The sequence below is a fragment of the Fusarium pseudograminearum genome, chromosome 1 (genome assembly GCF_000303195.2).
Source record: "Fusarium pseudograminearum CS3096 chromosome 1, whole genome shotgun sequence".
Lineage (NCBI taxonomy): Eukaryota > Fungi > Ascomycota > Sordariomycetes > Hypocreales > Nectriaceae > Fusarium > Fusarium pseudograminearum.
In genome coordinates, this window is record NC_031951.1 from 6597002 (window position 1) to 6615187 (window position 18186).

The 18186-nt window shown below is 49.0% G+C and overlaps 5 protein-coding genes across 5 annotated transcripts, besides 5 other annotated features; 1 reads left to right on the forward strand and 4 right to left on the reverse strand.

Annotated features, from left to right (window-relative positions):
• The first annotated feature begins 5976 nt into the window (after positions 1-5976).
• Positions 5977-6000: a repeat region.
• A 2647-nt stretch (positions 6001-8647) lies between these two features.
• Positions 8648-8683: a microsatellite.
• Positions 8684-9533: 850 nt separating this feature from the next.
• Positions 9534-11389, forward strand: FPSE_09793 (uncharacterized protein; the record flags this gene model as incomplete). Its single annotated transcript, XM_009262910.1, has 2 exons — positions 9534-9933; positions 10056-11389. The coding sequence occupies 2 exons, from the start codon at positions 9534-9536 to the stop codon at positions 11387-11389; spliced, it is 1734 nt and encodes a 577-aa protein (XP_009261185.1).
• A 660-nt stretch (positions 11390-12049) lies between these two features.
• Positions 12050-12070: a microsatellite.
• Positions 12071-12181: 111 nt separating this feature from the next.
• Positions 12182-12217: a repeat region.
• Positions 12218-13090: 873 nt separating this feature from the next.
• On the reverse strand, positions 13091-14347 carry FPSE_09794 (uncharacterized protein; the record flags this gene model as incomplete). Its single annotated transcript, XM_009262911.1, has 1 exon — positions 13091-14347. One exon carries the CDS (start codon positions 14345-14347, stop codon positions 13091-13093), a length of 1257 nt encoding a protein of 418 aa, XP_009261186.1.
• A 1811-nt stretch (positions 14348-16158) lies between these two features.
• FPSE_09795 (uncharacterized protein) lies at positions 16159-16639 on the reverse strand (the record flags this gene model as incomplete). The annotated part of the gene is made up of 2 exons (XM_009262912.1): positions 16159-16482; positions 16547-16639. The coding sequence occupies 2 exons, from the start codon at positions 16637-16639 to the stop codon at positions 16159-16161; spliced, it is 417 nt and encodes a 138-aa protein (XP_009261187.1).
• An 81-nt stretch (positions 16640-16720) lies between these two features.
• FPSE_09796 (uncharacterized protein) lies at positions 16721-17068 on the reverse strand (the record flags this gene model as incomplete). The annotated part of the gene is made up of 1 exon (XM_009262913.1): positions 16721-17068. One exon carries the CDS (start codon positions 17066-17068, stop codon positions 16721-16723), a length of 348 nt encoding a protein of 115 aa, XP_009261188.1.
• FPSE_09797 (uncharacterized protein) lies at positions 17055-18186 on the reverse strand (the record flags this gene model as incomplete). The annotated part of the gene is made up of 3 exons (XM_009262914.1): positions 17055-17542; positions 17650-17713; positions 17845-18186. Coding segments are annotated over 3 exons (894 nt in total), but the record flags the coding sequence as incomplete, so codon positions are not given.
• Positions 18078-18182: a microsatellite.

An 18186-nucleotide genomic window follows, 5' to 3' on the forward strand; every position in this document is an offset into this window, starting at 1 on the left:
TCTTTCTGCGCACAATCAACCTGGTTCATGAGGCTCTCAAACCAAGGATTACGTCGATCCCGAGTGCAACCTCCGGAGTGGGGCCGATTACCGATATCACGATCCGGACCGCGTCATCCGGGGTGTGTCAGACAGATCATCTTGATTCGACATTTACACAGATCGATGAGTTTCAGCTTGGTAGTGGATGGCACTCGATGAAGCCCTTTCGTCGCATTTGTATCACCAGAAGAGGCGATCTACTGGTGCTCAGCTTATGAGTGATGCAGAAGGGGTGGCAACGGGATTGTCATTTATATGAGGGACATATCACCTTTCCCAGAAATCGAGAGCCTGAGACTTTACTTGTGAGCCTACTTGGTTATCCTGTTGTTCAATACTTTCCACGCTCTGGTCTGCAAAGAAAAGCGAGTGTCTGTGGGTCCTACCGGCATTCCGACACATGACAAGATGAGAAGAACAGCTCGAACAATGCGCTGATTTATTCATTCCTTTTCACAGAAATCTAAATCTGGAACGCTCGGCATCTTTGCGACCAGTCGAGTCGGCTTGGTGGCAGATTCGCCATCCTCAGGCCGAAGTCTGTCAAAACACCATGATCTGAGGGCCAACTAAGCGAAGCGCCTCAACCACGTATCGCCGAAATGTCTCAATACCCTGCTTTAGACTTGCAGTTGTTCTTTTCGCCTTTGGAGGGCAGCATTCTGAGTCACTGCTGATCAACACATCGCTCCTGGTTGAAACTGGTTCATACACATCGAGTGCGCTACGAACCCATCGTGGGTCGCCTCAAATACGAATCTTCAAAGAAGATGATTATATCAAGTGATTTAATGCATCTCTGCCGTTCAACAGTTTTGTTCATCGCAGTGATCAGATTGAGTACTATCACCGATATTTCGTTGTTGTCAAGGACAAGATGAGCAACCATGAACATAACATTAACAACAGCGACCCTCCTTTACTGCACCCAACTGTTGCACCATAATGAACCAAGTCAAACCTCATTTATTTCCATGTCTTTCATTGTATTTCAATAAAAAGAAACCAGCATTTCGAGTACCATAAACATCCAGTGTCGCGAGACGTTGACAGTCAATACGAATGTGGTTACCCTATACTAGGCACGACAAGATCAAGCCTCAACCATGTACGAAGCGCATCTACAACTGAACGTACAGGACTCAAAGACTCTACCTGCTGTGTCCAATCAAACATAATTAACCACGACAAGCTGCGAGCCATTTAATTGAGCGAAGCAACCCCTCACTTACACATCAGATCATCAACCTCAGCATCCCATCATATTACCAATGGCGCACTCGGTCGAACACAACACATGGAAGAAACACAACCACGTCGCCCATCCATCACATCCAGAAACTCAATTAGATTGGTAGACCAAGTTGCAATAAGGCCTCGTTTTTATCACGGCGGTAATCTTAACTCGATGCCGCAATCGCCTCATCCTCATCCCGCGACTGGCAACAACACGTAGGATTAACCCCCATGTGTGATATCTCCTCCGCAGATACATATACCAATCAACTGCACAGTCAGCGCGAGGCCAGCGGAATATGCAGGAACAGACATATCCCGGAGACCGGTCAGTCGACAACGCCTGACCGGGCTGTCAATTCTGACAGAACATGACATACCATTAAACTTGGCACCAAGAGATAGCCTGGTCCAAGGAATACTGATTTATGATACTATCGTGGCCACCTCAGAGCGACTGATGGCTTCCCCCGCACTCAAATCTTGGATATCGGTCTGGTTTTTGGTAGCCTTGGACTATGCCTGACGAATAAGCGTCCGCCACAACGCGCTGGCCACTAATCAAGCCAGGGCCTTTCCTCTCACATGAATGAATGTCGAATACCATGGAAAGAGTCGGGCGCGAAGAGATTTTTACATTTGATTACCAACAGACAAAAGCAAGAATGCGGCAGCGGTGTGATGCACGTGCAGGGGAAGTGCTCTGTATAGTTGCAAATTACGCTTGTAAGCAACATGCTGGCCAAAGCCCAACGGCACGTCGACAAAGTACAGTATCGACAGATTCAAGCATCTCAGCCACGGCTGCAAGTACTGTACTTGCAATCTGACTTGCAGATCTCAAGGCCATGCCATCCATGCTGGTGCGGAATACTTCCACGTGCACTGGCCGAGGTGAACTGTTTCATGCAAATTACCTCTGGGTGAGAGTTCAGACGATAAAAAGCCACTTGGCCAGGGGCGAAATTGAGGCTGCAGACAACAGTAGTCGAGTATACAGAGTAGTAGCAGTCGGCATGGCGCGCGAAGACCAAGCGCTTGCTGTACAATTACTACCCTCACAGCGCAAGAGGGATTGCAACAAGATCTCAATTCGGAAAGGAAGAGATGCATAATCACTCGATTGCATCCGGTCAAACGGTATATGTTCTGTTGAGTAGTAATAACAGTACCGATATAGGATAACCCTCATGCATTGAGACATTGATTGCCGAGCATCCCGAGATGCAAAGATTCGGTTCTGGGAATTCCACAAGCAGAATTTCGCTTAGACAGACCCGACATCGCGTGTTAGCCTTGCTCCTACAGAGTAAGCCGAAGCCGAAGCTCGATGAGACACGCCGCCGCCGGACGCACACACATTCTCAAGACCCTTGTCACGATCGTCAGGAACGCGACACACCACAGCCAACAAGCCTCCGGACCCCGTGTTCCGCCGACCGCGGTCTTCTTGTTTAGGTATAGCCAGGGCCAATTTCGAGAGGCATTATCTCGTCAATAGGCTCACAAGAGGGAGAAGGGACTTTTTACAGCAGCCACTGTTGAGAACAAAAAAGAAGGTTTGCGATGTTGAGACATTATCGATCAGCCACAGTTCTGTCTTGCAGCAATTGCCACCAGCAGTAGCACCAAGAGGAAAAGATCAGAGCACTTTGGGTCTGGGCAGACAAGGTTATCCCTTCTTGCTTGTTTGCATATCAACTGATGTGCAATGCAAACAAGTTGAGAAGGGGATCTTCCGGGCTTTCTTTACTCCACGATGTATCGCAGCACATCATCGTCTACGGATACACTCGGAGCCGCTGCACCCAAGACAAGGACGTGGGGCCGGAAGCTGTATGTAAGACTCTTTTTTGAAGAAAAATAGCAAAAAGGAACTGAAAATTCTGACTTGAACTTGGCTTGCTTGGGTCAGCCCACGGTGGAGATGCATGTGGATGGGCCAAGGTTGTGCGCTCCTCCCATTGCTGTCGTCAGCGTTCCTGAGGAATGTTTGTCATATTTTGTCATTTTGATCTCATTGCATTTTGTTGAATGCGATGCTGTATCTATTACCACCGAAAGTAGGAATGCATCCTATCTGACCGGCTGCAAGCACATGGCATCAAAAGCTTAACTTATAACAGAGTACCTCGGGGAACAGACATCCTGGCATTCCGTGAAGGGAATGTGACGTGCATCTGATGCAGCAAGTGATTGGCGTTTGTACATGAGGATTAGCACATGTCACAGTCAACAATTCATGAGGCTCACTCTTTTGTGTAAAAATTGTGCATTTTTGATGGGTAACATCGGTTGCCGTTGAGTTTTGTCGATGTAACCTGTAACCACACACACAGAGTAATTGAGGCCCCAATTGCCACCAGGAACAAAAGTATGAAAAGTTAATCAGATCGGGAAAGTTAATTAATGATGAGCTGCATGAATACGGGTTGTGTTGTTTCTCTTTCTGGTTATATTATAGATCATGTTGAGTATCATATACCCTATGTCAACAAAGTAAACTCTTGAATGTAAACAAGGCCAAAGCTCAGGAATGTAAGCCCAAGCCGCAACCGTTGATGAAGTAATTACCGTGAAACACAACGGTAATTCATGGTCTGTGTGTAGGTAGGTACTGTTCATGTTGACTCTAGCATAAAAGCCACGCGATCGATGGGCTGAACTTTGTTGCCAACCAATTAACAATACGAAAATACACAACGGCCGCAAGATGAGATGCAAAAGGTCAATTCACTCGTTAATCTGAGACGTTGAATAAAAGTAAATCTATGTTTTTTTTTTGAGTTATCAATTACAATTAAAACTGTGTCTTTTACAGAGGAATGTTGAGTGTTGGCGTTCATAAAGAGCATGCAGGTTTTAGCAAATGCACTATTACAACACTGTAAGCGTCTCTACCGAAGCCGCAGCCGAAGCCACCGTCATTAAAAAAAAGTGTACAAATTTTCTCTTTTCATAATTTTAGTAATATCTCGATGATATTGGCGATGATGATGATGTTGGGTTATGATGTCGATGACGGCATTTGGTGGGTTACTTTAGTTTCAAAGCAAAGCTGGTTTCCTTGTTTGTTAAATGATCATCACAGGTATTTCGTTATGGATGCCTTGCGATTGAGGCATCAATTACATTACCAAGTTGGTAAAGACTCTGCAAGGAACCAATGAAGAGAATCCAGTTGACAAAGGATAGAAAGAGACTGTGATGGAATGTAATTGACTGTGCCTCAGACTAGATACCCTATTGTGGTGGAGGGTCGGAAACCTGGAATTGAGTTTGTGCGGGCGTAAAGTGAGTGCATTCAAGGGTTCTGAATGGCATCTGGGGTAAGTACTTTGACAGAGATATTTCTTGGTTGTTTCTTATTGAGATTTTAGCTTGTTATTGGTTGATGCGATGAATACTCTTGTGTATCGTAGATCATTATTGTCAATTGACTTAATCAGAGTTGTGAACAACCAGTGACTGTCATAAAGCATAACGCCGACACCGGATACGTAGGTCTCTGTCAACTCGGCTCAATTCAACCACCCTCTTCTCCTCTTCCGCGCCACAACGCGTGTCTGACAGCTCTCAACGAACTGCAAAGCGTAAACTTAAACAGAGACTTGCATAACGCAGTAACTAACTATTCAACCGACTTAGTTCAACACAGCGCCACTTGGGGCTTGACTGCAATAATAATTTGCGCATTTTAAAGCCTCAAGCTATAACGGCTTTCACTCGGCCTTTAGATAATACACCGTGTTCTTGTCAAATGCAAGTGATCCAAACCGGCAGGTCTGAAACGGAATCGTTAATCGTCAACACAGAATCATATTACTCTGGTACTATTGTGTCAACAAACCCATGTCCTTTTACCCATGTTTCTCTAGAACAACAAGCGAATAGGCCGGAACGGTTGGAAGCCTTCCGCGGGCACAACGGTCAGCCTCCAAAGTCAGTTTCCGGGCCCATCTTGGGTCGAGGGAAGCTAATGCAGCAGCCAGGCTTAACCGTCGGTCTGGCACCGACAATTTGGCAAGTCGGTAAAGGGATGATGGTGAAAACGGCTTTTGATCCGGATACAATGTGAGTAACAATGCCACAGTATACACATGAGATAGTAGAGTACTTGATGTTCTTAGATCACGATCCTTCCCCGATGCCAGCAGCCAAACTAGGCGGATATAATTAAAATGAGAGTATCCATTCGGTTCAAATATTTTTTTAAGCTTTTTCCCATCACCTTGTTCCCGGAACGCGGCGCAGTTTTTTTCTTTGGTGACCCCTAGCAACAACTTCTGGTCAAAGTTTTTGCAAGCCACAGACTAAAAAACTAACGGGCCTTCCATGTTCTTCCATGGTTCCCCCCCGGCGTAAAGGTCGCTTCCCTTCCGCTGGGAAGCTTGGACTAAGACGGCCGCTATGCCATGATGGGTAAATGTGCCCCGTCCTGCCACGAGACACCAAGACCAAGATCCAAAGGACAGGATTTATGACAGACTGCAGAGAACAGGACATGGGAGAGGGAAATCGTGGGAGACCATTATCTCGATTGGAATGACTCGATGTGTCAACTCCTATTTTTTTCAAGGGTCTTGGAGACAAGAGTCAAGTCAAACCATTTGGTGGAGTCTTTCTTCTTCTTTCCTTCTTTTGGAGGGTAGTAATAAACGTTTTGACATTTTTCAACTGCAACTGACTCTCTAACAGTAAAAATAAAATAAAAAAAATAAACCTTAGCGGAAGCACCCGTCGTAAACTTACTTTACTTTGACAGAGTGGACCGCGCTCTCTTCAAGTTTCGACTGATGAAAGCGGTCAACTACCATCAAAGTGGACAAAAACGGTCAGTGGATGCACAATGAGAGGCTGGACAAGATGCTTTGGAGGAAGTGGATTCACCTCGCAAAGACGGGGAAAACGGAACGAAGGGGGCGGAGGAGGAGTTGTCTCGTGGAAACAAGTCCAGTGCGTTTTCTCATCTCGCGAAGGAAGTGATCGACAGCAATTAACTAACCCGAGTTACTGGCCTCAGCAAGTAAAGAGGTATACTCTGAACAACGACGTAATATTACATCAAGCTCAACAAGTTTGGGTATTCTCAAGCCACTTGAAGATTGCTTTTTACCAAGTCAGATCAAGAAAAAGAATAGAGTTGTATCCGTCAGCGGCTTTTGTCCCCCAATCCAAGTTGTACATACCATCTTATTGGTAGTAGCGTAGTAGAGGACCATCCATGACTGGATATGGAGTCTGGATTGCGAGCTCAATAGTTCGGCCTGAGCTTCCGGTTCCGAAGAGAGACATGAGCTGCTTAGGCGAGATAGTAATAATGTTCTAGAGTTTTTGATCATCGGTGACAGGCGAAGCGAGAAGACCACCAAAAAAAAGGGATACCGCCTTTGAATCAAATCTGGGGGCAAGGATTGTGTGTCCAATCCCACTGGCTTGCAAAAACGAGGCCGACCCAGACAAACGGTGCCCAGCCCAGCCCAGCAGTCATGTGCAAGGCTACGTACCCCCTGCTGGGCTGGGGGGACTCTGGCTCCTCACTCACATGAAAGCCCAAGGCCCAAGCTGTTGTTCTCTCTTATCCTTGTCACCGGCTTCTCTGCGCCTACGAGGGCAGGGCTAGAACTGGGGGCCTTGTTCAATGTCACATTTTCTGATCTGACCGAGAGTGGGAACAATTAAAAAAAAGGGACTTTTACGAACGAGAGGAGTCACAACTGTTGGCAGTAAATAGAAGAATAAAAAAAGAAAGATCGGCAACATGTCATGAGGTCAATTTGATGGGACCGGGAAATAAAATAAAAATATTAGCCATACGGCAGAAAGTAAACAAATAAAAAACTTGGAGAAGCGCTGATCTTTGCATCCAATGGCAAGAAGCTATGTAAGCTGCGGATATAGAGTACTGGAATGCAACTTGAAGAGTCTTTTCCCATTTGGTTGTTAGTTACACAGGATAGCAACGGTTTTTCTCAACGTCTGAGCCACAGAAGTATAATATGAAAATTAGTGAAATTGCATAAAAAGACGACATTCGTGGTTACACAGACAATGACAAAGAATGGAATCATCATCGATGACTTTTGGTTAGCAAGTTTGATAATTCGTAATCCATCTACTTGTGCTTCATGGTAGATCCCTGTTACACCTTGACTATGGATGGCTGTTCTGTTGCAGTGGTTCCCTCATTAAAATGTCATCGTTCGTCTGTGTCTTGCCCATTTGTTGTTGCATTTGTTTGAGATTTTTGACTTTTTTCTTTTACTTTTTGTTGTGGTGGTTTGAATGTCTCTTCCCGTGAGCTATTGTTTCAAGTTAGCTATTGAGTCTTTGTCGATCGCGGCAGTTCCAGCACTAAATCTGAGCCACAAACAAGAGATGCACGGGCTGTTTTTTCCCTTGCGCACATCATAGAGTCTGCCTCAATAACAGCCAGCCTCTTCTCTCACTGCCCGCCTTCTTGTTTCTATTGGCCATTTCGGCCCAACCTCTCTCCACCACCCTCAATACAATTGGTTTACTGTCAACGGCCCCACTTGCCTGATGCCCTGAAGAAAGGCTCTGTAAACTGATCCTGTGCGTGCTGTAAGTGTCCACTGTAAGCTGCTGGTACAGTGTCACAGCAGGACAACCTATGAATTTTGTGTATTGCTTCTCCTCATCACCTTATTCCCACGTCACGCCTGCAGTTGCAGAGAGACAAATTAACATTCAGCCGCGACAAGAGGCACAGACTGAGGTTTCTGAGGTATCTCTCCCCCGCCTTTGATGGCCAGAACCTTGAACGTCAGCCAACCTTTTTGATCCCTGCCCACCACGAACGAGGTATAACGCACCTTTCTATACTCCCTCTTTTGTATGTACAGACACTGCATGGCATGGCATGTGTTGAGGACGCAACGTCGGTACAGAACATCTGTTCATTCATCACTTGTCTACGGGGATATCATTATGTAGTAGCAGAGAAACAATAGAAACATATTGACCAAAGCAACCTCACCGGTCATCCCACCACTTCCACCCATCACCAGACACATCCGTCCATCAATGGTAAACACACCTGTAGCCGCGGTTCAATACAGCAACTCTAGAGTAGCAACAAACGTCAGCTGTGCAGTCTCATGTAGTCGCGCCCAACCCTCCTCGGTTCAATAACACGTGGACGGCCGAGCGCTTGTTCTTGTTTTTCCAGTTAACAAACTTGATGACTGTTGTATGTACTCACTCGTTCTGCCGCGCCGTCATTGCCCCAGCCGCCGGATGCAGAGTCTACTCATCCCATATTGCTGCAACCACCTGATGATGCTACATATTTACAGTGGTCATGCCCCGGCACTTGTAGATCCCGCTTTTTCTCTCGTCTATCCGTATCAATCAATCAATTAATTATTCTATCAATTAATTAGATTCCCCTCTGCCGCTTGTTACGAGTCACACTCGCCTCACGAGGACATAACCAACCAGCACCGGACAAAAGTCAAAAAAGCAACCAGAGATTGACACTTGTTTTGCTTGAGTCGACTCATCAACACTCCAACAAAAAACAAGAGTCAGCAACAACAGTCTACGGATATACTAGCCTATTTTGACTCTACCAAACACAGCCCTCTCTTGTCTCTCTCTCTGCTCTCGTCAGAAAAAGAGACAATAACAAAAACTCCACTATACGAAACCGTTTCCTAGTTGACTCCCTGCCCAACCGAATAACCCCACCTCTTTTTTTTTATGCTCTCGCTCTCAGACTGAAAAAAAGTTACAAGTTGCAAGCAGAGGACAGAGGACAGAGCCCAGCGCCCAGTCTTGTTTGGGAAAGGACCCGCCCCGCGCTCGCACCTTTGACCTCTGGCTCTAGTCTTCTTCCCCCCCTGTTCTCCTCTCTTCTAGCCCACCCTCCACTACCAGCAACACAACTTTCCCGCTTGCTCTACCCTGGTCCCTCTGCTCTCAGTTACCCCCCGGTCCCCGGATCCGCCGCCACCTGGCCCGACAGACAGCGCAAAGTACCTGCAAACGAGCTAAACCCTCCTGGGGCCCGCTGCGGTGTCACTACGGGCCTCTTAGACTATCAACATCCACTACCTCCCGAGGCATCCCTCCAACTTTCTTGTTTTCCTCTTTCTCTTGTTTTTTCAACATAACAAACCTTTCAACACCAAAATATCACACATTCACAACTACGAGGATACCAAAAAGTCGGAACCCGCTCGCTTCTTCGACTTCTCCTCAAATCCGTCCCAACGGCCGAGACCGTAGGCATGTCGCCCAGGCTCAAGCCTTTGCTGCTTCCGCAGATGGTGGAGGATCGACGCAAGTGGGAGGTACAACAAGTTAGCCCCGAGACAGACCTCTCTTACGTCTACTACACAACAAACTCGTCCTCATCCGATGTTGCTTCACCACTTACTCCGACTTTCTCCCCTGCAAAGGGCCACTTTCGCATGTCAAGCTCGACTTCTTCTCTCGATCTGCCACCGCAATTGAACGAAAGCCCCATCTCACCTACGCAATCCGTCCACATAAAACCACCCATGCGATCACTCCCCGATGTCCAAGAAGAGCCTCTAGAACCTGAACACCTCAACACGCACGACGAGGACAACACCGACCGTCATAGTTTTGCACCTTCAGATCAGTTTAGTCTCTACGACTGTTTGTGTATGTCTTTTTTGTCTTGTCGTCTGGTCAAGCCGTCATATCTTTTTCGCAAGGAATCGTGTTTGGCTTGCTGCCACTTTCGTAATCGTTTCGAGTTACTAACCCAGCCTCTTCCCGTGTAGGCGATGAACCATATGCGCCCCGAAATAGTACCGAGGATGTCATGTTTGACGGCAACATTGTTGGCGACTACGATATCGACTACGACATGGGTTTTCTGAGTGATGGTGACACACCCATCGACGAGCGCTCCCGCAAGAAGAGATCAGGTAGCGAATCACCCTTTGCCGGCCTCACCTCACGCATTGGTGCCCGCTTCCCCAACATGTCGCTCTGGAAACCAAACGGCCGCCGAGGCAACCCCATGATGTCGCCCAGCACCGAACTTAGCCTCGAGAGTGTTGTCCTGTCTGGAGGTCCCTCAAGCCGATCGTCATCCATGTCAGCCCCCAGCCGACCCGGCCACGATCGCATGCTGGAAAACACTGGACTCCCTACTCCTGCAGTATCTTACTACGGAAGCACCGAGAGTATCAACCTACCCGCGCCCATCGACATTGAAAAGGCGCAAGCTCTTGTCGAGCAATCCGACCTTGAGCGAGAGCGAGGCATGGCCACAACACCTCTATTACCGCCATTAATGACCAGCCCTCTCTGTGGACCCCCACCAGAGTCTCCTCTCCAATCACCAACCATCGCACCACCCTCTACCACCACCGAGGTCCCTTCGCCAGTCCCCTCTGCTACAACACAATTTCCCCGACCATCTCTGAGCACTAGGCCTTCAGTATCATCCTTCCGCTTTGGCTCCAACAGCCCCGAGCTTCCCACCCCTCTTCCATCGATCCTCCTGGAGTACGACGAGTGGTCTGATAGTCTTGGTCACGCCAACTTTACCATTACTCCGCAGCCTTATCAACCCGAGACTGTGAACATGGAGACCCTCCAGCAGTTGCGCAAGGATTGGGACACGGCGCGATGCAACTACACCAAGCACCTTGTGCGCACGGGAGAGAACTACGGCGAGACGAGCAAGATCTACGGTCTTACCGAGGCCAAATGGACCGAAATCGAGAAGCGATGGAGGGCAACCCACGACGGACTCATGGCCCAGATCGTGGAAGCCACCAGCTCTGCCCCCAGTTCAACAAGCGGTTCACGAAGCCGAAGCCGTGGCCGCGGACGAGCACGAGCCAACAGCGGCGGTTCCAACCTCGGTCGACCCCCGCCTCTGGACGATGTTTTTGCTGGTATGCAATGGAAGCGCCTCGAGGATGGACTGCCCAGCGCAATTCCCCGGCTGGTGGACGCGGATGGCAAGTTCCCCGCCCGAGGCGACGAGGACATTGTAGGACCCATGCAACGGGACGAGGTGATGCTACGGACGCACAGCGAGGAGCGCAAGGGAGCACGATTCTGGAAGAACCTCGCGGGCAAAGTTGGCCTGCGAAAGTAATTTGCTTTCGATGTCAATGACCTTAATGGCCTGCGAAAGTTACTTCTTCCTCTCGATCTCAACGATCGACTTTAATGACCCACGACCGCAATGACTACTAGACAAAAACTAGAAGTCGTTGGATGATATAGCCAGCTCTCATGGGGTTGCTTGGCGTTTTATCTTCTTTTCATGTTTTTTTTTCTTGCTATTTTTTGCAGAGATACCCCGACTCATGTCATTCCTTTTCATTTATTGTTTCTTGGGTCATGGAACCCGATATAGCCTCGACGGCACACACACAACAACATACCCCCTTTGGTCATGGAAGAGACCTGCACATATTGTTTATTGTTTTAGAAAGTTTTGTACATAATTGGGCAAAGTACGAAAAACACAGGCGTTGAACAGAAAGGGGACAAACCAACCTGGGAATAACGAACAAGCGCAAAAAGTTTTAGATGGGGGGAAACCAGGAGAAACAATGCGCGCAAAGAGCAAAAGGACACAAGCTCTTTGACTCGCTGGAGTTTGATTTGGTTTTACACAGTTTCATTGTTTTTTTTCGGTCTGGATGGATATGTGCACGACATTTTGTTTGTGCTTGTGCAAGCATAGACAAACAACTTATTAGTCCCCGGACATTGGGGCAAAGGGAAACCTGTCACAACGGAAACATGAGTGTGTGTGTGTGTGTGTGTGCACAAACCATGTTTGGCTGGAGGTGGAAATCAAGGGGACGATAGTAATGGCCTGTCGAGTTGAACTTGGACAGCGATCAATCAAGTCAAGGCGAAGAAGAGAAAGATACCCAAAAAATTTAATAAAAAAAAATCTAAAATACTTTTACTGTTTACCCCTCACTTTGTGAATGTTACTGACAGATGTTGTGAAAGGGTTTTCCCCTTGAACTTGTATTCCCAAAGATGGTTCATCCAAGCGAGGCACAGGATGGGTTGATTTGATACATGTTGTGTTACCTTTGAGTGCGGCACGACGCGACCCTCCATGATGTACTTTTTCTCTCCCCCTCTTTATCTGTATTTGTTAACTGGGCAGCACGACACGAAGACGGACACGAAGATAACAGGTTTATTATTGGGTTCATATGATGACGACAAGATACGCGTTTTTTCATGCAATGGCTTATTGATGATTAATCTACTATGTATGTGAGTGTCTTGTGTTTGTGTAATGTTTCGTTTCAGAGGAGGGGAAGGATGAGCCGTGGTTTTGACAGCAGATCTGGTGTTGTACGAAAGATGCAAGCTGCCGTTGAAATGAGGGTTTTATTTCTCTCTCTGAGGGGATGAAGAGTTGTGATTGATGGATTGTTTCGTTTACTTTGTGGTAGATGGGCGGGTAGATGCATTGATCGGGGAACAGAGAGACAGAGAGTAGCTTTATTTAGATAGTGGATGTAGTGGTGAGAGAGAAGTAGTGCATGGTAAGAGGTAGGTAGGTAGTGAGAGGTACTAGTGAGATGCAGTGAGAGGCAAGATGTAGTAACAGGTACGTGGTAAAGAGACATGTATGTAAGTTGACGTGACAGTACAGGACTGACGTGTGGGGGTGGGACATGGACATCCTTGTGAGTGCAGCTTTGCATCTGACATCCTGGACTGTGTTTTGTTTCGATCCAACACTAGAGAAGAATGAAGTAAATATTAATACAGCGACGCTATGAAAGTAGCCAAGAAAGAAATACACCGTAAAGGACATCTACTTCACCTCCCAATTACACCATATCCATCCCAGTGCACTGAAAATACTCTTGTAGAGACTCTCCATACTATACGCAGCTGGATCCGCAGCACTCATCGCCTCAGTAGCATCCAGCGGCAGCACGATCAATTTCTGGTTAATATACCGTTTCGCCTGCTTTGCTAATATTCCTGTAATTTTGACATCTCTCTCCCATCCGTGAGCTAGCAGTGCGCCCCATGGCCCCAAGTCAAGACATGTAGTGTATCCTGGCTGAGAGTACGGGATGGTTGACTCGTCGAGTAAATCTGCTGCTGCGTTGTGGCCGGAGAAACGGCCGAGGATGGTGGCGTGTTGGCAGGACATTAGGGCGATGTGGCCGTTTGTATCAGCAGCGGCATGGGCGGCGTCGCCTGTGGCAAGGACGTTTTTGCAGTCTGTGACGCGGAGATCCGGGTCTACGTAGAGACGAGAGAGTGTGTCTTTTGCTCCGGGGATTTGTTGGGTTAAGTGTGTTGCGCGCATGCCGGCTGTCCAGATGACGGTCTTTGTATCGATGCGCTCGCCGGAACTGAGCTGTACTCCATTGGCATCAACAGCAGTAACTGCAACCCCAAGCTTGAGTTCGACTCCGAGAGCCCCCAAGGCTTTCATGATGGTGGGACGTGGACCTGCTCCGAGCTCAGGGCCAATATCTGAAGCGCTTTCAACGAGGATGACATTGGGGTTCGGGATGTGTTTGAGGAGATTGGGGAGCTCTGCTGCCATTTCGATACCGGTGAAGCCACCGCCGCAAACAACCACAGTGTCGCGGCTTTTGCTGGCGGGAACGGAGTCCAGATTCTTGAGATGAGCTTCGAGTTTGGTAGCACCGGCGAGAGAGTCAACGTCAAATGCGTATTGATCAAGACCAGCGACGCTCTTGGGTCGTACAACTGCGCTTCCAGCTGCTAGAATAAGTCGATCGAAATGAACATCGGAGTTATCGCTTGAAGAAGATTGAACGTGAACTGTCTGCGAGTCGGTGTCGATAGTTTCGGCACTGCCTTGGAGGAAGGTGATGCCAGCAGCCTTGAAAAGTGGTTCGAGGGGCTGCTTCATGGTTGAAGCATTAGCTTCGTAGAGACGTGGTCGCAGAGTCAGCCATGGTTCGGGTGCGATGACGATGATCTCAATGTCTTTCTCCTTGTTTCTGAGGTTGATAAGGCGTTGAGCTGAGAGGGCGCTCCAGACTCCTGCGAAGCCGGCGCCGATGATGACAATCTTGCTTGGCATGTTTGCAGTGGCGTATAAAGTAGATTCGTAAAGGGTTCGAGGATGTTGAGTTTTGGTTGTAGATGTTGATGAGCTACGCTGGAGCTGTGTCGATGGATGTTGGTCTTGGTGTCGATGTCGGTGATGTGCTTCAACTACGCATCCCGTCGCGACCCTTTATACTTCTCGTTATGGTATGAAAACTGCCTTTCTCTATAATATCCGGTCAGTAAGAACAGTATTCCAAGCCGTCAGTGTCCCGGTACTCACTAGTCTCTAATACCGGATACCCGCCCCGAGAACGATTACCCGGATTCCCGGGCCCGACATTTACCTCCGGGCGGCTTATTGATGGAGGCTTTGATGAGAAAATCCTTTTCGCGATCGAGAATGAACGGAATGGACTCTGTCAGATCACGTAAGCGTAGTTCGTGCAAGTGATCATGCCTCTTCTTGCTCACGAGGTGGTGATTGTCGCCATACTTTGCCTTGACCTCACCATCACTCCGCGACACGCTCAGTCAGCATCCGATTGACCTTTCTCTTCGGGTATTCGGGCCAGTAAAGTCAGTAGTTTGATCCATTTTTCAGGGTCTCATGATGGAAAGAGTCCGGCATTGTGAATGGCTCCGAGTTGTGATATCCGCGCTGAGAGGCCGGCTTCCTGCTAGCAGTAAGCTGCTCAACGAGGTTGGCGTCGATGGTTGAAGTGACAGCTCCGTGAGAGTAGTATCAGCGACGTTGGAAATGAAACAAGTACAGCGTCTTCCATTGTGATTTTTCGGACAGTGGTCGCGTCACTGATGCCCCGGAGACAGAGATGTTGGTCGTGGCTTACGACCTTGCAGGAGAACCAGCTGCAACAGACCATTCCCTCCGCGACGCCATTTCTCAGCAAGGAAAATTCGGCTGCCGAGTCATGGGAGCAACACCTCATTGCCACTGATCCCATTTCCCAATTCGCTGAGGCCTTTAACGCTCCTTGTAGTCGTCTCTCTCCTCCAGTGCCTCCCACAAACCGCTGTATTCATGGTATAGGTTTTCTCAAAGACAACAGGACAAGCACCAAACGGCTTCAAGGCGACAAAAGCAACCAAACGTGGAGACTGGACCAAGGCCCAAATGATCCATATACAGCTAGTCTGCCATGATAACACGAACGCGCAGAGGATGTAGTTCTGATATGGGAGCGGCTCGCGGGTGCCACAGCTGGATTTGCCCCCTGGAGAGTTGGGCATGTCTACCAGGACAGAGACAAGCAAGAAATCAGATCTCCGACACCTGATGATACTCGCCGTCCATCCGACCGATGGCCTCAGGTATGCCCTTCACATGCCAGGTAGGTCTCTCAGTTGACCTCCTTTGGGAACCTCTCTTCCAACAGAGTTCGCTGGGTAACAATTTCGCGCTTCCGAGAGTGGTGGTGCCAAGTATCGAGAACTTCTTCCTAATCTTGGTGATCCCAGTCGCATTGGGCAGTAGACAGCTGTCGAAAATCGGCAGTCAACTCTCGTGACCGTTGTCACCAGCCTTGCCTAAAAGATCGAAGCTTTGTACTTTTTCGTCGATGAGGAGATTTGGGGTCGGGTTGTCGTTGTCCCTGGCATCGCGGCAAATCAGCTTCGTACGTTTTCGCAAACTGCAAGTCCATTTACCTTCTAGAAGTCGGTTTCATTGACAGACTTTGTCGTGAGTTTCGAGAAATGTGTGTCCGGGCTTACCAAGCCGAAGGAAGCTTACGAGGAACACAGCGTTAGTTCTATTGTCTATGCCTACGGTCTCGGAGAAACACTTACCAAGCGGGGGATTGACTGGTAGCATCGCGCCGATATTCAGTACATGACTTGAAGCCGCACTGGCTTGCTGAGTGAAAGCATGATGGCCAACTTGGTGGCTGCACCAGAACTATTCACGCCCTCCGTCTTGCAGAACAGTTCGTGTGTATGTCGATATTGGACACCTGGTCGGGCCCAACTCGCGTGATGGCATGGTATCGTCGTAAAACTTCTGAATATGAACGTGATAGGCTTCGTCGGAGTGTGTGCTGCCAGCTCGGTCGGCTCGTCGCGGGGCTGAGTCTTGGGAAATTGGAGCCGTCGAGAGCGTTGACATGCTAACTCGGCGGTTGTGCCTGGTGTCTTTCTCGAGTCCATGACCTGTAACATTATTAGCATCCGTGTTTGCGAGCTTCGGTAGTACCCACCGGGATGAGAAACGTACATGAGTTGGACAAGTATGCCTGGTAGATGCCTTCTCAACAGAGGTACTTGAGGTGTACACAACAAAGAGGGTCATCCGATAGATCATGGCCATGATTGTAAGCCAACGCCGGCGAGGTATCCGTCCCAGGTGGTAGGGGGCTGCGTCTACACGATTGATGGAAACGGGGTGCCTTCACTGGTGGCCACCGGCCGCCGCCAAAGGGAGTAACTTGCCACCACTACAACGGTCTCTGATGCGCCCACTCCAGCTCCCGCTCATGATGAGTTTACCGTAGATTGACCTTCGAGTAGAGATCTCGGCGAAATCGTCGTCGTCGCTGTCGGCGATGTGAATGAATCCAGGGTCTTCCATTGCCACGTCCCGACTGACAGTGACTTCGGTGTCGTTGGTGTCGTTGGTGTCGCCAGCCTCAAGGAGAATCTCAGGCACAGCGCTGTTATCACTGGGAACAGTCCATCTTTTGTTATGCAACGTCAGATCTCTGTCCCTATTCGTGGATGAGTGTCTATGGGTGTTCATGAATGGTCTCCGTTGTCTCGTCCTTGTGGTGTGCCAGCAATTCGGTAAGCGTGGTTGTCATCTCCTCATTGTTGCGTTTCAGCATGTCGTCGGATGCTCTCAGTAGATGTAACAGTAATTTTCTCAGCGGGAGTGGTCTCGATGATGGTAGGCTCAGTAGGACCACCGTCAACAGTAGAGGGCTCAGTGGGAGCGGTCGCGACGATAGTAGGCTTGGTGCCGGCGGCCTCGCCGATAATAGGCCTAGCAACTCGGGCTCGACAATGGCGGGCTTAGCGACGGTAATGGGCTCAGTGAGAATAGGCACGACGGTGGGCTCAGCGATGATAGACTCGGCTGTAGTGGGCTCAGCGACAATGGGCTCAGCAGTGTCAGTCTCAACGATAGAGGGCTCGATGGGAGCAGCATCAAGAGTGTCATACTCGGCGAGATTTTCGTCGTCGTCGTCGTCGGCGATGTGAATGAACTCAGGATCTCGCGACCGCGGATAGCGGGACTCAGGTCAAGGGGGGTGGGTGCCGCAGTGGTAGGGAAACGACGAGCGATGGAACGAGAGCGGTCTCCTTGGTCCTCTTCCTTACCCGAAGGGGAGGGGTCCCGGGGAGTGTAGGCGAGACGAGCGGGAGTGGTTGAGAGATGCGCCTGCTGCAGTGACGTCGGTGTTGTTGGTGTTGTTGGTGTCGTCAGTCTTAAGGAGAATCTCAGACACGGCGCCGTCGTCACTGGGAACGGAGTCGTTCATTCGGATGCCCTCAGCAGAGCTACTCGAGATACACAGAGCAAAAAGGATCAGTTGATAGATCATAGCCATGAATGATGTCGGGCGCTCGTTCTAGGCGGGAGGGGGGCTGCGTCTGCACGACGGAAATAGAGTCTTTAGTGGTGGCCAGAGGCCGCCCTCCTCCTCGTCTTGGAACGGCGGCCGGCCGGGAGGCCGTGGAAGGCCATGGAGCTTGTAGTCTTGAGACGGCTGTAGGCTCAGCAACGTCGGTCTCGGCGGCGGCGGGCTCAGCAGTAGCAATAGGCTCAGCAGTAGCAATAGGCTCAGCAGTAGCAATAGGCTCAGCAGTAGCAATAGGCTCAGCAGTAGCAATAGGCTCAGCAGTAGCAATAGGCTC